Consider the following 15,391-nt stretch of genomic DNA (forward strand, 5'->3'; position numbering starts at 1 on the left):
AAATCGAGAGAAATAAAAGACCCTGGGTTTGGATCTTATATTGCGGAAGTTCAGAAAATCCGCGTGGAAACCCTAGGGTTCTGTCTAAAGACAGTCCTTTTTTTTTCCGAGGAAATTTGTGTTATAGGTTGCCGGCGTACGGTTTGAGAACTCCCTCCTCTAGATCAGTGTTTCTAAAATCGGTGATATTGCCCCTAATGGACGTTATACGTTGGCTTAAAAATCTGGAGAAGGGATAGGAAAAATGAGTTGGGGGGGGGGGAAGGAACTCTAGCTAATTATTTTAGAGTATATACTCTTAAAGCTTCGAGGATTTCTTAGAACATGGAAATTACTTTGGGGGAACTGTCTAGTGGATGGATATCTCCGAAGATTCCTAGAATATTGAAAATTATTTCAAGAGAAAAAAGTTCGAGAAACACACACTTCTAACTTTAATTCGTCATTAAGTACTTTTCAAAACTCATGTTATTCTTCGAAAACAGCAGAAAAAATAGTAAAAATTATCATAAAAATTTCAAAGACTTTCCATGACTTCAAGAAATCTCTTGCGAAGAGTTCGACACGAGAGAAATGGCATCGAAGTCCATTATATTATCGGCGTCAATCCAGTTTTCCTTGTCCAGGGATCGACTCTGTGGCAAGAAAAGAAAAAAGCACATATACCGATTTGTTTAAAAAGTATCCAAAAAAAATTACAACTAAATATTTTGCATTTTTTATTTCACATTTTTTTATCGATTCCAAGACCTTACCTTGGCTTCTGCGCAACTGGCGACAGATTCGGAAGAGATCGACGCCCGACTGCCATTCAGGAGCGACAGGTCGCTGCATATTTGGGACAACCTGGTCTCGAGGTTATCGATGTCGTCTCCGAAGGCCTCCAGGGAACAGGCCACCTGAGTCTTGAGGTCCGTCACGGTAGCTATGATGTCGTCTTGCCTGCACAGCGCCGTGCTGGAGAATTTCTCGAGCTTCTTGCATATACTCGACGAGGCGCTGTCCTGTTGCTCGTGCGCGAAGCGGACGCACTTCTTGAGGTGGTCCATCGACGAGACCATCTGTCCCAGGGCCGTCTCGTTCAGCTCCGCAATGAACCTCATGACCTTCTCGCACTGCTCCATGTTCTGCTGTTGCGCGTTCTGCACGAGCACCTTCATCGCGTCGCAGGCCTGAAGCAGCTCGACCTTCAGCTGGTCCTCGAGGCAACGCAATTCCTTCTGGAGCTTCGTGGCGCATTTCTGGATCGTTTGTGACGAGAGTTCCGAGCCCGCTTTGAACTCGGATATTATTGCCGAGATGTCGTGGTTCGAGGACTCTGTACCGCCCTTCTTCTGCAGAGCCTGCGGAATAGAGCAGCGTGAGCAGAGCTCATTTATAGCATGTGAAAACAGTAACATAAGCGTCCCAATATAGCATACTGATACTGCATAGCTCTCCATTTTGGCAGTCCCTCAACTGAAAATTTATAATGTGAAAAAAAGATGAGAATTGTTTTAGAATCCCGGGTTGGGGGGAGCTCTGTCAGCCACACCTTTGTAGGGGTATACTGAAATGCCAAAATTCGCGCGATAGTTGTCTAACATCGAGTTGGACCTCCTTTAGCCCGACGCAGTGCTGTAATCAGACGTGGCACAGACTCTACCAGTCAGCGAAAGTCTCTTGAAAGTGATTTACTAGCCAAGCGTGGTTTCGATAACCGCCTATAATTAAGACGCCTTGATGACCGGGCGGACTGATCGTCTTCTATCTTGGTATGTAACTACTAAGTACATAGCGGTAAAACACTTTTTTTCGAAGTGACGTCAAATCCTTAAAACAAAGGCAGGAGAGAAAACACGATACAGACGTCACACTTCGCTCAAAGATGGCAGATAAGTCAGCAGAGGGTTTCAAGGAGCTCTATCCATAATCAGAAGTCGTTTTAAAAATACCAATATAAATACTTATTATCGAAAAATCAATACCAGATTTCATCAATGTGAGGTCCCCGATGCACTTGAAGTCCTTGGGCCTTGCCTAGGTGGGTACATAATTAAAACAGCACTGCCTATGCGTACGAATGGACTTTCTAATCATATTCCAAACATGTTCTATGAGATTCGTGGTGGGTGAATGCAGGTGACCAAAATATTGGCAGGAACTGTCCTGAATGCCTCACCCCCATAAACCATTCGCGGCCCGGTCACGTGACTTATTGTATTATTATTATTATTATTATCATTTAAAATCCTAGTTGTTAGGATTCGATGGAGACTGTACAGGCGTTTTCTAGAGCTGTGTCAGCAAAATGTTCCATCAATTTTCGTAATAACGATTCGGGAGCTACGGCGTTAGCGTTACTGGAAGAAGGGGGAAAGTTGTTCCCAGATCCTGGAAGTCGGACCGATAGGCCAAGATCTTAAGTCGCACACCAGTTCAGGATTTTTCACGCCTCTCCCTATATTATAAATTTATAGTACAAGTAGAAAGAGTTTCATGTCAAGAAGGGGGCTCTGCGCTCTGGCCATGTGGAGAGGCATGATAGGGCCTCCAATGTCACATTTTTTTGAAGGACCTTGTACAGAATATTACTGATATGACAACAAAATATAATGAGATTTATCCCGTGGGACCGAGCCTCAATTTCAGGGCCACAATTTGGGGGGGGGCAGGCTTACCTGATTTCCACATCGCAATACCAAAGGGGGGGGGGGCGCAAATTTCACCCTTTAAACTCTCCTTCAACCAAGGCCGTCTTAAGAGCATCATGGGTCCCTGGGACAAGTGATTTTTCTGAGGCCCCTCCTGGAAAATTCCTACCGGTTCTCATTTTTGTAAGTCCCCTTTCTCTTGGGGACTCCCGGGTGGGCAAATGCATTAAGACGGCACTGCCTTCAACATTACAAGGATGTGCCAAACTGACTCGGCTGACCGAGCATCTAGTTGCACCCCTGCTCAATTCATACAAGCCGTACTTCAAAGCGGAGATCATACACTCGAGTATATCTCGTGTACGATTAGGACAGCACGTGTACCGATTTGGGGCCAACTATCCTCTCAAGGTCACACTTCGTCACTAACGAAATACTAATGCAGAGGATAAAAGTGGACATTATTACCTTGTCGTCGTTTTCACCGCATTTCTGCGCTGGCAAACAGACTCGTTCTGCGACTTCGGTCTGGACGGACTTCTCGATGGGAGATTCGACGGCCTGGCGTCCCAGCAACACGGTCTGTTCTTCGCGGACGTTCTCCAATAGGCGACTGATCCTTGCCAGCTTCTGCTCGGTCAGCAAATGCACCGTCTCGATGGTGACGTTGATGTCGCTGAGAGCTGTCGGCAGGTTACTTCTCGAGTAACGCATCTGTTCGGCCCTCGACGAGCTTCCAGAATTTATCCATACCTGCAGTAGGAATAAAAGTGAGGCACACCATAAGTACGTTGCGGACAAATTAACGGACACTTTCTCGAATGTCGTGAAGTTGGGACCTCGATTCATTTCGCTAATTTCTTATTGTGGGCACAACGCGTTGGCGGACAGCTTCCGGGCCCCCATATATGTCTGTTATCGAAAGTTCCTACATATTGTTTTATGTATAACGAGACTGACGACACTGTTCGAGTGCTCACCTCGCTGATACAATAGCCGAAGCCCGAATAAAGTTCTGTCGTGGAATGTCGCGGGGGATTTTTTCTATTGATAATCATAGCTGCAATATTCTTTCGAAAAATGATATTTTTTTAATGGGTGAAGCCAGTCTGGTCTCCTACTCTACCTGCAGGACTCTTTTGATTTTAACTTTGTGTTCTCCCCAGTAACTAGAAATGGTCGTTTTAAAAATGGCTGGTTGCTATGTACTAGGAAATGTATTGCATATAAAATCCTGTACACAGGGATGATTTTTTTTTGTCGCGATCGAATGCAACCTACAGGATCTTTATTTGAATCTTATATTTTTGTATGTATTAATCCGTCCGAATGTGGAATGTAATTTTTTATCAATATTTTCAACTTTTTACCATATTCAAGTCGCAAATAATCTTGCTCGGTGATTTTAATGATAGAATAGGCTTTTCTAGTATTTCCACGGATTGGGATATCTTGCCCACTATTTTGGAAACCTAGCAGTTCCTACGATACTGCGATCAACTTCAGGGGCCGTATGCTTATAGATCTTATATATATCAATGCAAGCTCAATGATTTAAATGTTCTAAATGGTCGAGATATCGGGGGATTCTGGTGGCTTTGTAACGTACGTTGGAGGCAACGGTTCCTCTTTTGTGGACTATGCCTTTTGCTCGCCGGATTATTTAAGTTTGATAAGTCGTTTTGAAGTTCTCAATCTTTGCGACTCTGATCACTTTCCCATTCAAATATATATTTTTAGTGCCCCCACTATGTTTAAAACTTGCTTTAAGCGCAAAAAGTTTTTTGGATTCCCGAGATTAGATCCAATTTTTAGATCCTACGTAGACACACTTCTTTCCCAAATCGATATCTCCTACGCGGATTGGAATACGCTACATCTCGTGGTCACTTCCGCGACCAGAGGCGCCGACATGATGGAATCTAGATCCCGTGTTTCTTACTCTTGGTTTGACGAAGACTATAGGGAAGCTATTGGGTCTCGAAATCGGGCTCTATATCGATTTCGTAGGTCTGGATCCGGGGAAAATCGCATAAGATTTGCGAAATTAAGAAACACAGCACGTTCACTCTGTCGCTGTAAAAAACTAATGTATTTTAAATCACTAATTGAGGATCCTGATCTGTTTAAAAATAGCTCAAAATTCTGGAATTTTCTGAAAATTCATGAACGAGGGAAAGCGCATGTTAGCCATAATAATATCACTGTTCCGGATATTTTTCTACTGTTTTCTCAGAGACCATCAGCTCCTCCCCTCTAGAACCGTTTAACCTCTTCACAAATTGAAACGACATTTTTCTGGATGCCCCCGTTACCCTCGACGATATCTCCATGGCATTGAGAGCCACCAAGTCTGGCAAAGCCCCAGGTTTGGATGGAATCCCAATAGAGTTTTCAGAGTGGACGAGGTAAGACCGTTCTTAGTAAACCACTTTAACAAATTTTTTGATCGTCACGATATTCCTGATTCCTGGAAAACAAGTCTCATTTCCTATTTTTTACATAAAAAAGGATCTATATCCAACCCTCAGAACTACCGCCCAATCTCACCTCTATGTACGATTTCTAAATCATATGTTTCCGTGTTGTACCATCGCTTAAAAGAATGGCTCTTTGTCAATGATATTTTATCCTCTTTTCAGGCCGGTTTTAGAATTACGCGATTTAGGTTACCGATTGAAAAGTCCCTTTCACGAGGACGTCAGAAACTATTTACTTTCTTTGTGGATTTCAGGACCGCCTTTGACTCAATAAATAGAAACTTACTCTTTATTAAACTTTTTCCGTTTTCGTCCGAGTTACAAATTTGTTAGCGCTGTAGTTGGTCTGTATAATTCAAACCATAGCACAGTCCTCACTCATGTTGGCCTGTCAGAGAAATTTCGTATTCTAAGGGGGGGGGGTAAAACAGGGATGCGGCCTCAGCCCTCTTTTTTTTTAAATATATTTATCAACGACTTTCTTGTAGACCGGGGGGCACCGGGGTCTCGATTTTCAATGAGACTGTGATTGTCATACCTTTCGCTGATGATGTTGTTCTGATGGCAGATTCCAAGAATGGACTGCAGAGGTTGATGAGACTCGAGAGTTTTGTTCACGAATCCTTCCTTCAGGTTAACCTATCTAAATCCAAAATTGTGGTCCTTAGGAGCAGGCTCCCCGACACTTTCAGGTAGTCTTTTCTTGGTGAAGAAGTAGCATTGGTCAATCACTAAGGGGCCGTTCAAGCATTACGTAAGAAAATGTTTAGCCATTTTGGACCCCCCCCACCCCCATTGTCAGCAAAAGTAAGCAAAACTCTGACCCCCTCCCCCCTCCTGTCAGCAAAATTTCGTCATCAGCTCTGCCCCTCTGAATCCTAACTCATATTGGTGGTATCAGAGACGTACACGGGGGGGGGGGGGGTATAGGGGGCTCGTGTTCCCTCCCACGATCAAAAATTTATTTTTTTAAGGCAAAAAAATATTTTTTTTAATTGAAATTGGGGAAGAAAATACCTTTATATGTTATTAGAATCAATTTCTGTTAATTTCAATGTGTTATTTAAAAAGGCTATGAACTCAAAATTTATCTTTAGTAAATTCATTGCTAGTCGCCCGCTAAGCCATATAATGACAAATCACATAAAGGCACTTGGCCCACGAAGCAAATATGACCCTGGGGGTTATCTGATGCAGCCTGCCCTCCTCAAACCAAATTTTGTAAAAAATGAACCAAGTGGCACATTTACGGATCGCTTGTGACCCGTGGTACAATTCCAGAACATTTAAGTGGCCCGTGGCACATTTTCAAATCACTTAAATGACCCGCGACACAGTTCCAGAACACTTAAGCGATCCGTGACACGTTTAGAGATCCCTTGAGTGACATGTGTCGTAGTTTTAGAGCACTTAAGTTGCCCCCAGTGCGGTTCTACATCACTCAAGTTACCCGCGGTACATTCTCAGATTATTTAAGTGATCCGCGGCATATAAATACGGATCACTTGAGTGATGCGTGGCACAGTTCTAGAGCACTTAAGCGGCCCGGACACATTTCCAGACCACTTGGATCCGCGAAAAATTTAGAGATAATTAAAGTGGCTCTACTCTATAGGGCTCTTATCAATAGTGGAATGTTACTTCAAGTGCCCACAAACTCTCGAAAGGTTTTCTCGTTTTTGGCTCACCGAGTAAGGACCATTAAGAATATTTCATATTTTCATAAAGGGGTGGTTGATGACGTAAGCATTATCCAAACCCCCTCCCCCCGGTCATCAAAAGTCAGCAAATCGGAAACCCCCCCACCCCCGTCGATGATGACATAATACTTGAACGGCCCCTAAGTATTTGGGGAGTAATTTCCATTATAACGGATGTTTCTCAAGGCATATATATATATAGATCAAGCATACTCTTTTTTAAAAAAAAGCGCATCAATAAATTCTTGCACTCTTTTCTATTGGAGACATTTGCCAAGATCAGAGTTTTTGATTCTACTATTCTCGCATCCTCTCTCTTCGGCTCAGAAATTAGGGGGGGGGGGGTAGTCGGATCAAACACCCAGCCAGGTTGGGTTTGCGACTTTATCAATGCTGTAAAAACACGCATTGGCAATTCTTATATGTAAATTTGATTTGTTTTTATTCTCAGAAATGTATATTGACAATTTTATGAATTTTCTCAATGTTTTTGACGATTAGGTGTTTTTTCACCGGTGTCAAAAACGTGGCATTATCTCAACTCACCCCTTTTTTTTTCTTCAAATACAACGCCACAACAGGCAAATTGCCCAACGAGGTGGCTGACTTAAGAACATCATGGATCCCCGAGCCATTTTTTGGAGGCCCTACCTACTACTACTACACCACACATGCACCCCGCCCACACCCCCCGCGGAACCCCCCAATGAATCGGTACATGCGGGAATTTGCGTGTACGTGTAGTGAAACCTGACGTGAAGTTTTTTGTTGTTTCTCTGTAATGCTTGTTATGTGTAGTGCTGCCATCTGCCACTAGTTTTTCTAACTATGAGTGAAGTGTTATGATTGAATGATTTATCATTGTAGGACTGTTGCTCTCTGTGGCGAGACTTTTTAACGGGGAGATCGGCTCGAATTTGCGCCTTGAAGTTAGGAACCACAGAAAACCAACTTCAGCCGACCACCACTGTGGGGTTCAAACCCGGATTCTCGCATTGCGAGTCCGTCACTATAACCACTCGACCACCACCACTGCTGTCTAATATAATCTTGTGTTTATTTGCTCACTTGCTTCGGCTTAAGCAGTTATAATTAAATTATTTCTATCCTATTCTAGTTCCTCTGTAGCCATTTTCACATTTCATTCCGTACACCGCCCATTAAGTAGTCCTTCTACATATTTCTAGGGTGTTCGCCCGCGTTACTATACGTAAGGTTCCTACGCATTTCAAATAATTGGGGCATTTGCCTAGGGCCTCAATATATGATGTTCCAAAATTTGACATAATGTTTTACTGATTAACCAAACATCTTTGACTCTCGTTGGGCTCGCTTTCTTCCCAGCACTTGAGTATTATGGACAATTTACTTATAACCACCGACAATCGTTAGTTAATCCATTTTGAAGTTATCGGTAAGGAATGAACTTATTTCTCGCATGTAATTATCAACATATTAAATAGAAATTCTTATAGGAACATATAAAGACACTGACCCAACTTTCACCATTATCATCCTTGAGGGCTTCGGTCACCAACATGGACAGGCAGTAATCCCTGAGACATCTCTTCACGACTAGAATCAGATCGCACGATCTCACTAGTTCTTTTTCCATGGACTTGATGTTTCCTAATACCTGCTCCTTTACGTAAAGTAAAATCAATCGGAAAATATATATTTTTTTGATAGACAAGACAAAATTTCATTGTTAGGCCGTGAGCCTATTGCAATTTGGTGGCATTTGAACGTATAATTATATACTGAAGAGTGAGTGAGAAAATACATCAATTTGAGATGAAGGGAAAGGATTGCACTGAGTTAAATACATTCGTGATGCATTTTTACATTACAAACAATACATTGAATAAAGTAAGAAAAATATATTTATACATAAAAATATTAAAAAAAAAAACCGCATTGAATAGGAACATTAGAAAATACTTTGAATAGAAAAAAAAACCCCCATACACTATATCAAAGAGTGCATCAAAATATATTTGTCTAGGATTCATCCGCATACTGGCTTTCCGCGAGAATAAAACTTTTTAGTTTTTGAGCAGCCGCAATGAAATTGAAAATTGAGTGACATTGTTTATGAGATAGTTAAAATCGGAAAATATTCTTAAAGGTTTTATACACCAGGAAATCGAAGAGAACGGAGATTTACAGCTGAGTTACATAAATATAATCGGCATAGGTGGCGGTACCTACGGGCTGAAGCCAGTTGAGCTCCCCCAATAAATTTTGTAAGGTGGCTGAGGCCCCCAGTAATTTCTGACAAAAAAATACATTGCATCTTCCTTCTCCCGCGAACGCGCTTGTGTCCCGTATATATACGGGACGACCAGCAAGTTTCAGCCCCTCCAATGTTTTTTTCATGTCGGCGCCTCTGACCATAGGTGGATGTTATATCCAGATTGACGGTTTTTTATGTCACTGGTGCCAGTCAGATGGAGTTTACGGAAACTTTGCCCCCAACAATTCTCCCCCGAAAATTTTGCCCCGGACATTTCGCTTGACTTGATCATGACTCATATTCCCTTACTTTGTCACTCATACGGTCACTTACTCATATAGCCATTCAGATTGATCATTCATATGGTCATTTACTCAACCGTACACTCACTCACAATCACTTCCTCATACTGTCACTCACTTGGTCACTCATGCAGTCAATCACTTGATCATTTATGTGGTCATTTACGCAACCATATACATTCACGAACTCGCACTTGCTCATACTGTCACTCACGCAGTCAGTCACTCACACGGTCATAGCAGGCAAAATGTAAGGGGCTAAATTTCTGGGACGAAATGTACCGGGGACGAAACGTCGGGGGCGAAATTTCCGGAAAAAACAGTGGTTTCCAAACTGTGTCAGAAAATATCTTTCTGAAAATCTTTGCTACGATAAAGAATTTTTTGGTGCTCCGTGAAGATATATTGGTGTCTGAATGGCAGAACATTTTTTTTAAAACCTCAATATGTTTGAATGAAGCACAGGATAAAAATACAAAATAGATTTATTCACGTAAAAACACTTGGTGGTCCTTCGAACCCCAATAACGTTTGATTTCTTCTCTTTTAATTTTTGTGTTCAGAGAAATTTCACTTTTTTTTTTTCGAAGCACTTCACCCTACGTATTAGCATCGTTTGCATTTTTCCCAACCACTGCCTGCAAGCATCTTGGAAATCTTTAACTGACATACTGATGAAAATGTCATTTAGCCCGTTGGCCTTTGCTTTTGTGTCTCCAAATCCTTTACCATGAACGTGATTTGCTTAACAAACGTAAAAAAAGTAGGGAATAAGAGGGGAGAGGGCTGTTTTTTGTCACAATGCAAAAAAATGGACACCTGGTAAGCTTGCTTTTGTGGGATCATTTACTTTGCAGTTTTTAAAGGGTTTTGTGTTTGGTAGGAGATTGTTGATTTCCATGGGCTCCTCTCTCTACAGAGAGCAGGCATACTACTGCACTTACATAACAACAAATTGCAAAGGTTTAACTCAGTAGAATGAGCAGCAAAGGTGTACTAAGGGATTAGGTACACAAATTTTTCAATGCGTTCATTTTCATTATTCATAACCAAGTTTGTTTTTCATTAACTAAATCTACTGGTTGTTGAAACTTTTTGTCTACCTTGCTTTGACAACACGAAAAGTTCCCAAATATTCCACTAGGTGGCGTTCTAATCTTCCTTGTCATTTGGCGCGTACTCGTATTGCTATACCAATACGCTACTTTCATGGTTATATCTGCCATATTCCAGGAGTTATTCGATTAAATGTGAAATTTCCCCACTGTTCTTTATTTCTCTCATATATTGCTCCCGGGCGACCCAAAATGATTCTTAGGCTGGGATTACAAAAGTTCTATAAAAATTGTTTTATAAAACTTAATAAATGCAACCAATAAGATCATTGGTTGCATTTGCTCGAATGTAATTGTTATTGGATGCATTTTTCAAGTTTTATAAATAAACTTTGATGTTGAAGTTGCCTGCAGTAAAACCTCTACTAATTGTATGTTGTTGATCCAGAGTCACCTCTGGTACGAAAAACGATCCCTGGAAATGTAAAAATAAAAATCTACTGGCCCCAGGTAAATTTATTTACAAGCACGTTAGAGCAAGTAAAATGTACACACTTCTGGTTGAGCTTGGTCTAGCCACGTGTCTCGATTGATAGTGTCTCTACTGCATTTTTGTGCATTTTACCAAAGTTTTGGTAAATGTCTGGTTATTTTAATAAAGTTTTAATAAAAAGCAATAAATATCTATTTTGTAAATCTTTTATAGTGAAATCTCGGCCTTTAGAGGTTAAACGATTGTAAGAAACTACGCATACGTTTATACGAGATCTGCGAGTGACCATAACTTTGGAATGGATGAAGATAGAGCGATGGAAGAAATGACTAGATGCACTAAATCGGACATGCGCTACACGATAATTACAACCAAAATGATACCTGGTGGAAAATTATTGAACTTTTTCACCTTGCCTTGACAAATTAATGAGCTTTGAACAAAACTATAGCTTAAATTTGTGAAATTATATTTAACTGGATGACAGTATATGAAGCTTATTCAGGATGGGTACCACCGAGTGTTAAGCTTTTAAGCATTTAATACCATTTACTACTACTCTTTTCAACTGTCACGAAAATTTTCTTCAAATACGAGTTGCAAATTTAATCAATTTGAATTTTTTTTCACTGTAAATATAGTAGAATTATAATTTTAAACAATTAAGATTATTACGAATTGAAGTCGATAATTTTCCATGTGTAACTTCAACTCTGACACGATCTGTGGAGTTTTTTTTGTACACTTTTTTTAATTTCCTTCCCGTAAAAGATCGAAATATCTCAGCATGGAGTAGAGCTTCCTCGCTGTTCTTTCCCTCGTCAATACACTTTATTTTGATAACAATATATAAACGGGAATTGATTTTCTTTTTTTTTTTTACTTCAACATTCTTTTATTCCTCGTTTCTCGCTACGGTTTGATGGATAAAAAAGAAAGTGTTACACATATATATAAGAAAAGAGTGGCTGCGAAAGCAGTGGAAAATCTGCTCTTCTCATATTCCCCCCCGATTCCTTAAATGTTAAAGAAAGATGCCGGTTTCAGAGATTTGTCGCTGGTACTCCAACAATATATCGTTCGAATTCGTTACGAAAAGCCTCAATGCAAAGGGGTTGACATATTTATAGATGCAGTTGAGTTTAGAGCCACCCTTAGGGGGTATGCGACAGGTGCGGCAACGTTGCCCGAGTGGCATGGTGGTAAGATGCTCGTCTACCATCTTGAAGATTGTTGTCAGGGTCCCGGGTTCGAACCCAAGGGAGGATATAGATAAGATATTTTCCCTAACGAACTCAAGGCTTCTGGATTTCCGTAGATTCTGAGATTTTTTTCCTCATTAATTCTGAATTTTCATCGCTCTAAAAATTTTGGGATTTTTTTTCTCTCGTAATTCTGATTTTCTATCTGTATTCCGGGATTTCCGTCTCTCATTAATTCTAAATTTTTATCAATTCTAGGATTTTTTTTACCTCTACTAACTCTGCATTTTCGTTAGTAAGTAGATATTTTTCAGCATTCCTGTATATTCTGTGATAATGCACGAATCTTTCGATTCCCCTTCCCCAAAAAAATGATATGAAATCCGGGCTAAGAAGAGCAGAGCCCCGAAACTATTTTCGCACCGGGCCCTGCGTTCGATAAGGAAGGCCCTGGGTGAGTTGTGCTATAATATATCCATATTGTTGTCTATCCCCCCATTTCAGTGGCACTTTAGTATATCAAGATCGTTTAGGTGTTTTTAAAATATAGTGCTGTAAGTGTTTTCAAAGTTAGACGTAAAAAGTATATGGGAACCACTGAAGTAAGATGCTGGAAAGTTGTAAGCATCTGGAGCCAAGCTGACTGGTTTAAGGGGCCGTTCAAGTATTACGTCAGCAAATTTTTAGCCATTTTTTATCCCCCCCCCCCTTGTAAGCAAAATTTCGTCAGCACTGCCCCCTACCTCCTAAAGCATATCAGTATTTTTGTACTTTCATAAAATTATTCGCCCGGGGCAGTTGTCCTCTTTGTCGTCCCTCCCCTATTTAGGACCTGCTTTCTTGTTAGTATTTTGGCCGCTCACTGACCTGGTCCCTTGCTTTTTAGGTCACTCCCATTGCTCAAACACTTTTTACGTTTTTCTTTGGTCAGTCACATGCCTGCAAACTTTCTTGGTCACTTCCCGCTTCTTCACTCTCTAGGCCAGCGGTTCTCAAACTTTTGCCACTCGCGGTTCGCTATTCAAGGGTTTGTCTGCAGCTTCCCAGAATGGTTTAGTAGGTATTGTGCTCATTTGATCATTTAACCATTTTTGCCGCACCACGGTCATTTTCTGCACACGACGCCTAATTAGACCGGGACCTGCAATTTATTGCCGATTCCGAATTCTCTCTTCGTTCATTTGGACATGTTTACTCGTTTTGTCACTCGCTACCCTAGGCAGAGGCGTATTTATGTTTTTGCCATTGGTGGAGCTGTAGAAGTTTTGCCATATTTCTCCCATTCTAATAATTCTCTTGATCACTCGTACCTCAAATTGTCCGCCCCGCCGAACTCTCCGCTCTGGGCCCTCTAAGCCTCCCCCCGCCGTAAATACACCTGTGCTTGAATTGGTAAAGCTATTATTGTTCTGGCTAGGTATGGGTTCCCTATAGCATCGCTTTGCTCGGTGGCTACCCATGTTGCTATTGGGACGGTCCTACTGTCACATAGGAAAAAAAAAGGTTGTGACGACCATCACTGGGCAAATCCCAGGCACTAAAAAATTTGAATTGGCGACTAAAATTTTCTTTGTTTAGTTACTAAATTGTAGGCTGAGATCATCACAAAATGTTTGGAATTTATAGCAGCACATCTGCCAACATGAAAGAGGGTCACTGTGTCCTGAAAAAAAGTCAAAAGAAGCATTATTTTAGACTTTTTTCATCTGGTAATGACTTTTTCGGCGACTAAAACTTTTTTCTGGCACCTAGATTTTTTGGGATTTGTCCAGCACTGGTGGCCACTATCTTATATTGATACGAAACCAATTCGCGACTCTAATTTCATTTGCTACGCACAATTCATGTCAAAAACAGGTGCTTATACTAATGTGACTCGACAGTGTATACATATTTCGATAGGCCTAGTATTATATGATGCAAATCCACTCACCATTTTGACATCAAACTTCTTGCACTTGGCATATATGCTCACAACTGTAAGGACAGAAAAAAACATGGTTAAATAAATAATTATAAAGTTTTTTTGCATTTGACCGGGGCCTCCAATTTCGGACTCCCCCCAGCCCCCAGAATTCAATTCAAACATGCGTTCACTGTTCACTGAGATTGAACCAAACATCTTTAACTCGTCACAAAGAGAGGGGCAGTGTTGTCTCAACGCATGGGCCCATCTAAGCACGGCCCGGGTGCGGCAAGTGCAGAGGAGGGAGGATGACTCATGAAAATGAGATCGGATTAAAAATTTCTATAGCAAGCATGCAAATTGACAGGCAGGCATTTCTAAAAAGGTAGGGGCCTCAGAAAAATCACTTCACTCGGGAACCTATGATACAATTAAGATGGCCCTGCATGGTCTCTCCCCTAATATTTAAACTCATACATTGACTGTTAGCAGGCTAAAAATTCCTGCTTTGCCCTGAGTCGGGCCCCTGAATAGTAACGTATGAATTCGTGTACTTACCAATAAGACATATGATGACCTGAGAGGTCATTATAGACAAAAGCAAATAATTGTCAGTGACGGGCCCCGCAAGTTTCAACCAGTCGTAACTCGTTAAACCGATCCATAAAGTGTCCATGGATCGCTGTAAATAACTATAATCCATCATAAAGTTTTTCCTCCTTGTATTTGGAATTTATCGCATAACGAACGAACTTCTGCTCATTTAAGAACGCTTTTATCCGCGGAATTATCCGTATTATTATCCGGACGGCCGAAGCCAACGCGTCTCGTTTCTTAATTGTTTTCATATATTGTCGAAGAAACATTAACTCTGTTGAAATTTGATATTATTACTGTATCAGGGTCGTCTTAAGGAAACGCCAGGGGGTTGCTGGAGAAATTTTTTGCTCGCCCTTGAGCTTTGTCTACGTATAAAAAATCTTGTAGGTTCTAAAGAAATTAAATAATTTTGCCACCTCCCCCCCCCCGATTTAGTCAGAAAAAAAAATCTAAGCATTCTTTAATGAATCAATACAAAGGTGATTGGGGACGCGGTCACAAAACGCTGTCCAAACGACATTGGCCCAAATTTCTGCAGTCCAAATGGCCACGTCCAAACCATGGGCGGAGATACGGGGGGGGGCAATGCCCCCCCCGTATGATCTAATGTATATATGCATATATGAATTGACATCATCATCATCGTGCCCCCCCCCCCCCCCCCAGAAATAATGACCGTATCCGCCCAGACTTACAAGTCTATCTCCGCCTATGCTTGTAAACATATGTAAGGGACATAGCCTTAGATGAGTGAGCATGCATCCTCATGTCCCAGAAGTTCTGG

The 15,391-nt window shown here is 41.2% G+C and overlaps 1 protein-coding gene across 1 annotated transcript; it reads right to left on the bottom strand.

Moving 5' to 3' along the window:
• Window positions 1-536: 536 nt before the first annotated feature.
• On the bottom strand, window positions 537-14,596 carry LOC149068725 (uncharacterized). Its single transcript, XM_089251210.1, has 6 exons — window positions 14,566-14,596; window positions 14,035-14,078; window positions 8,309-8,455; window positions 3,102-3,386; window positions 756-1,343; window positions 537-635 (listed from the first exon to the last, which is right to left on the bottom strand). The coding sequence occupies exons 1-6, from the start codon at window positions 14,594-14,596 to the stop codon at window positions 537-539; spliced, it is 1,194 nt and encodes a 397-aa protein (XP_089107336.1).
• Between the last annotated feature and the right edge of the window lie 795 nt (window positions 14,597-15,391).

Source organism: Pholcus phalangioides, unplaced genomic scaffold (genome assembly GCF_987345545.1).
Source record: "Pholcus phalangioides strain wild (caught in Gottingen) unplaced genomic scaffold, Ppha-v1.0 ptg000024l_1, whole genome shotgun sequence".
Taxonomy (NCBI): domain Eukaryota; kingdom Metazoa; phylum Arthropoda; class Arachnida; order Araneae; family Pholcidae; genus Pholcus; species Pholcus phalangioides.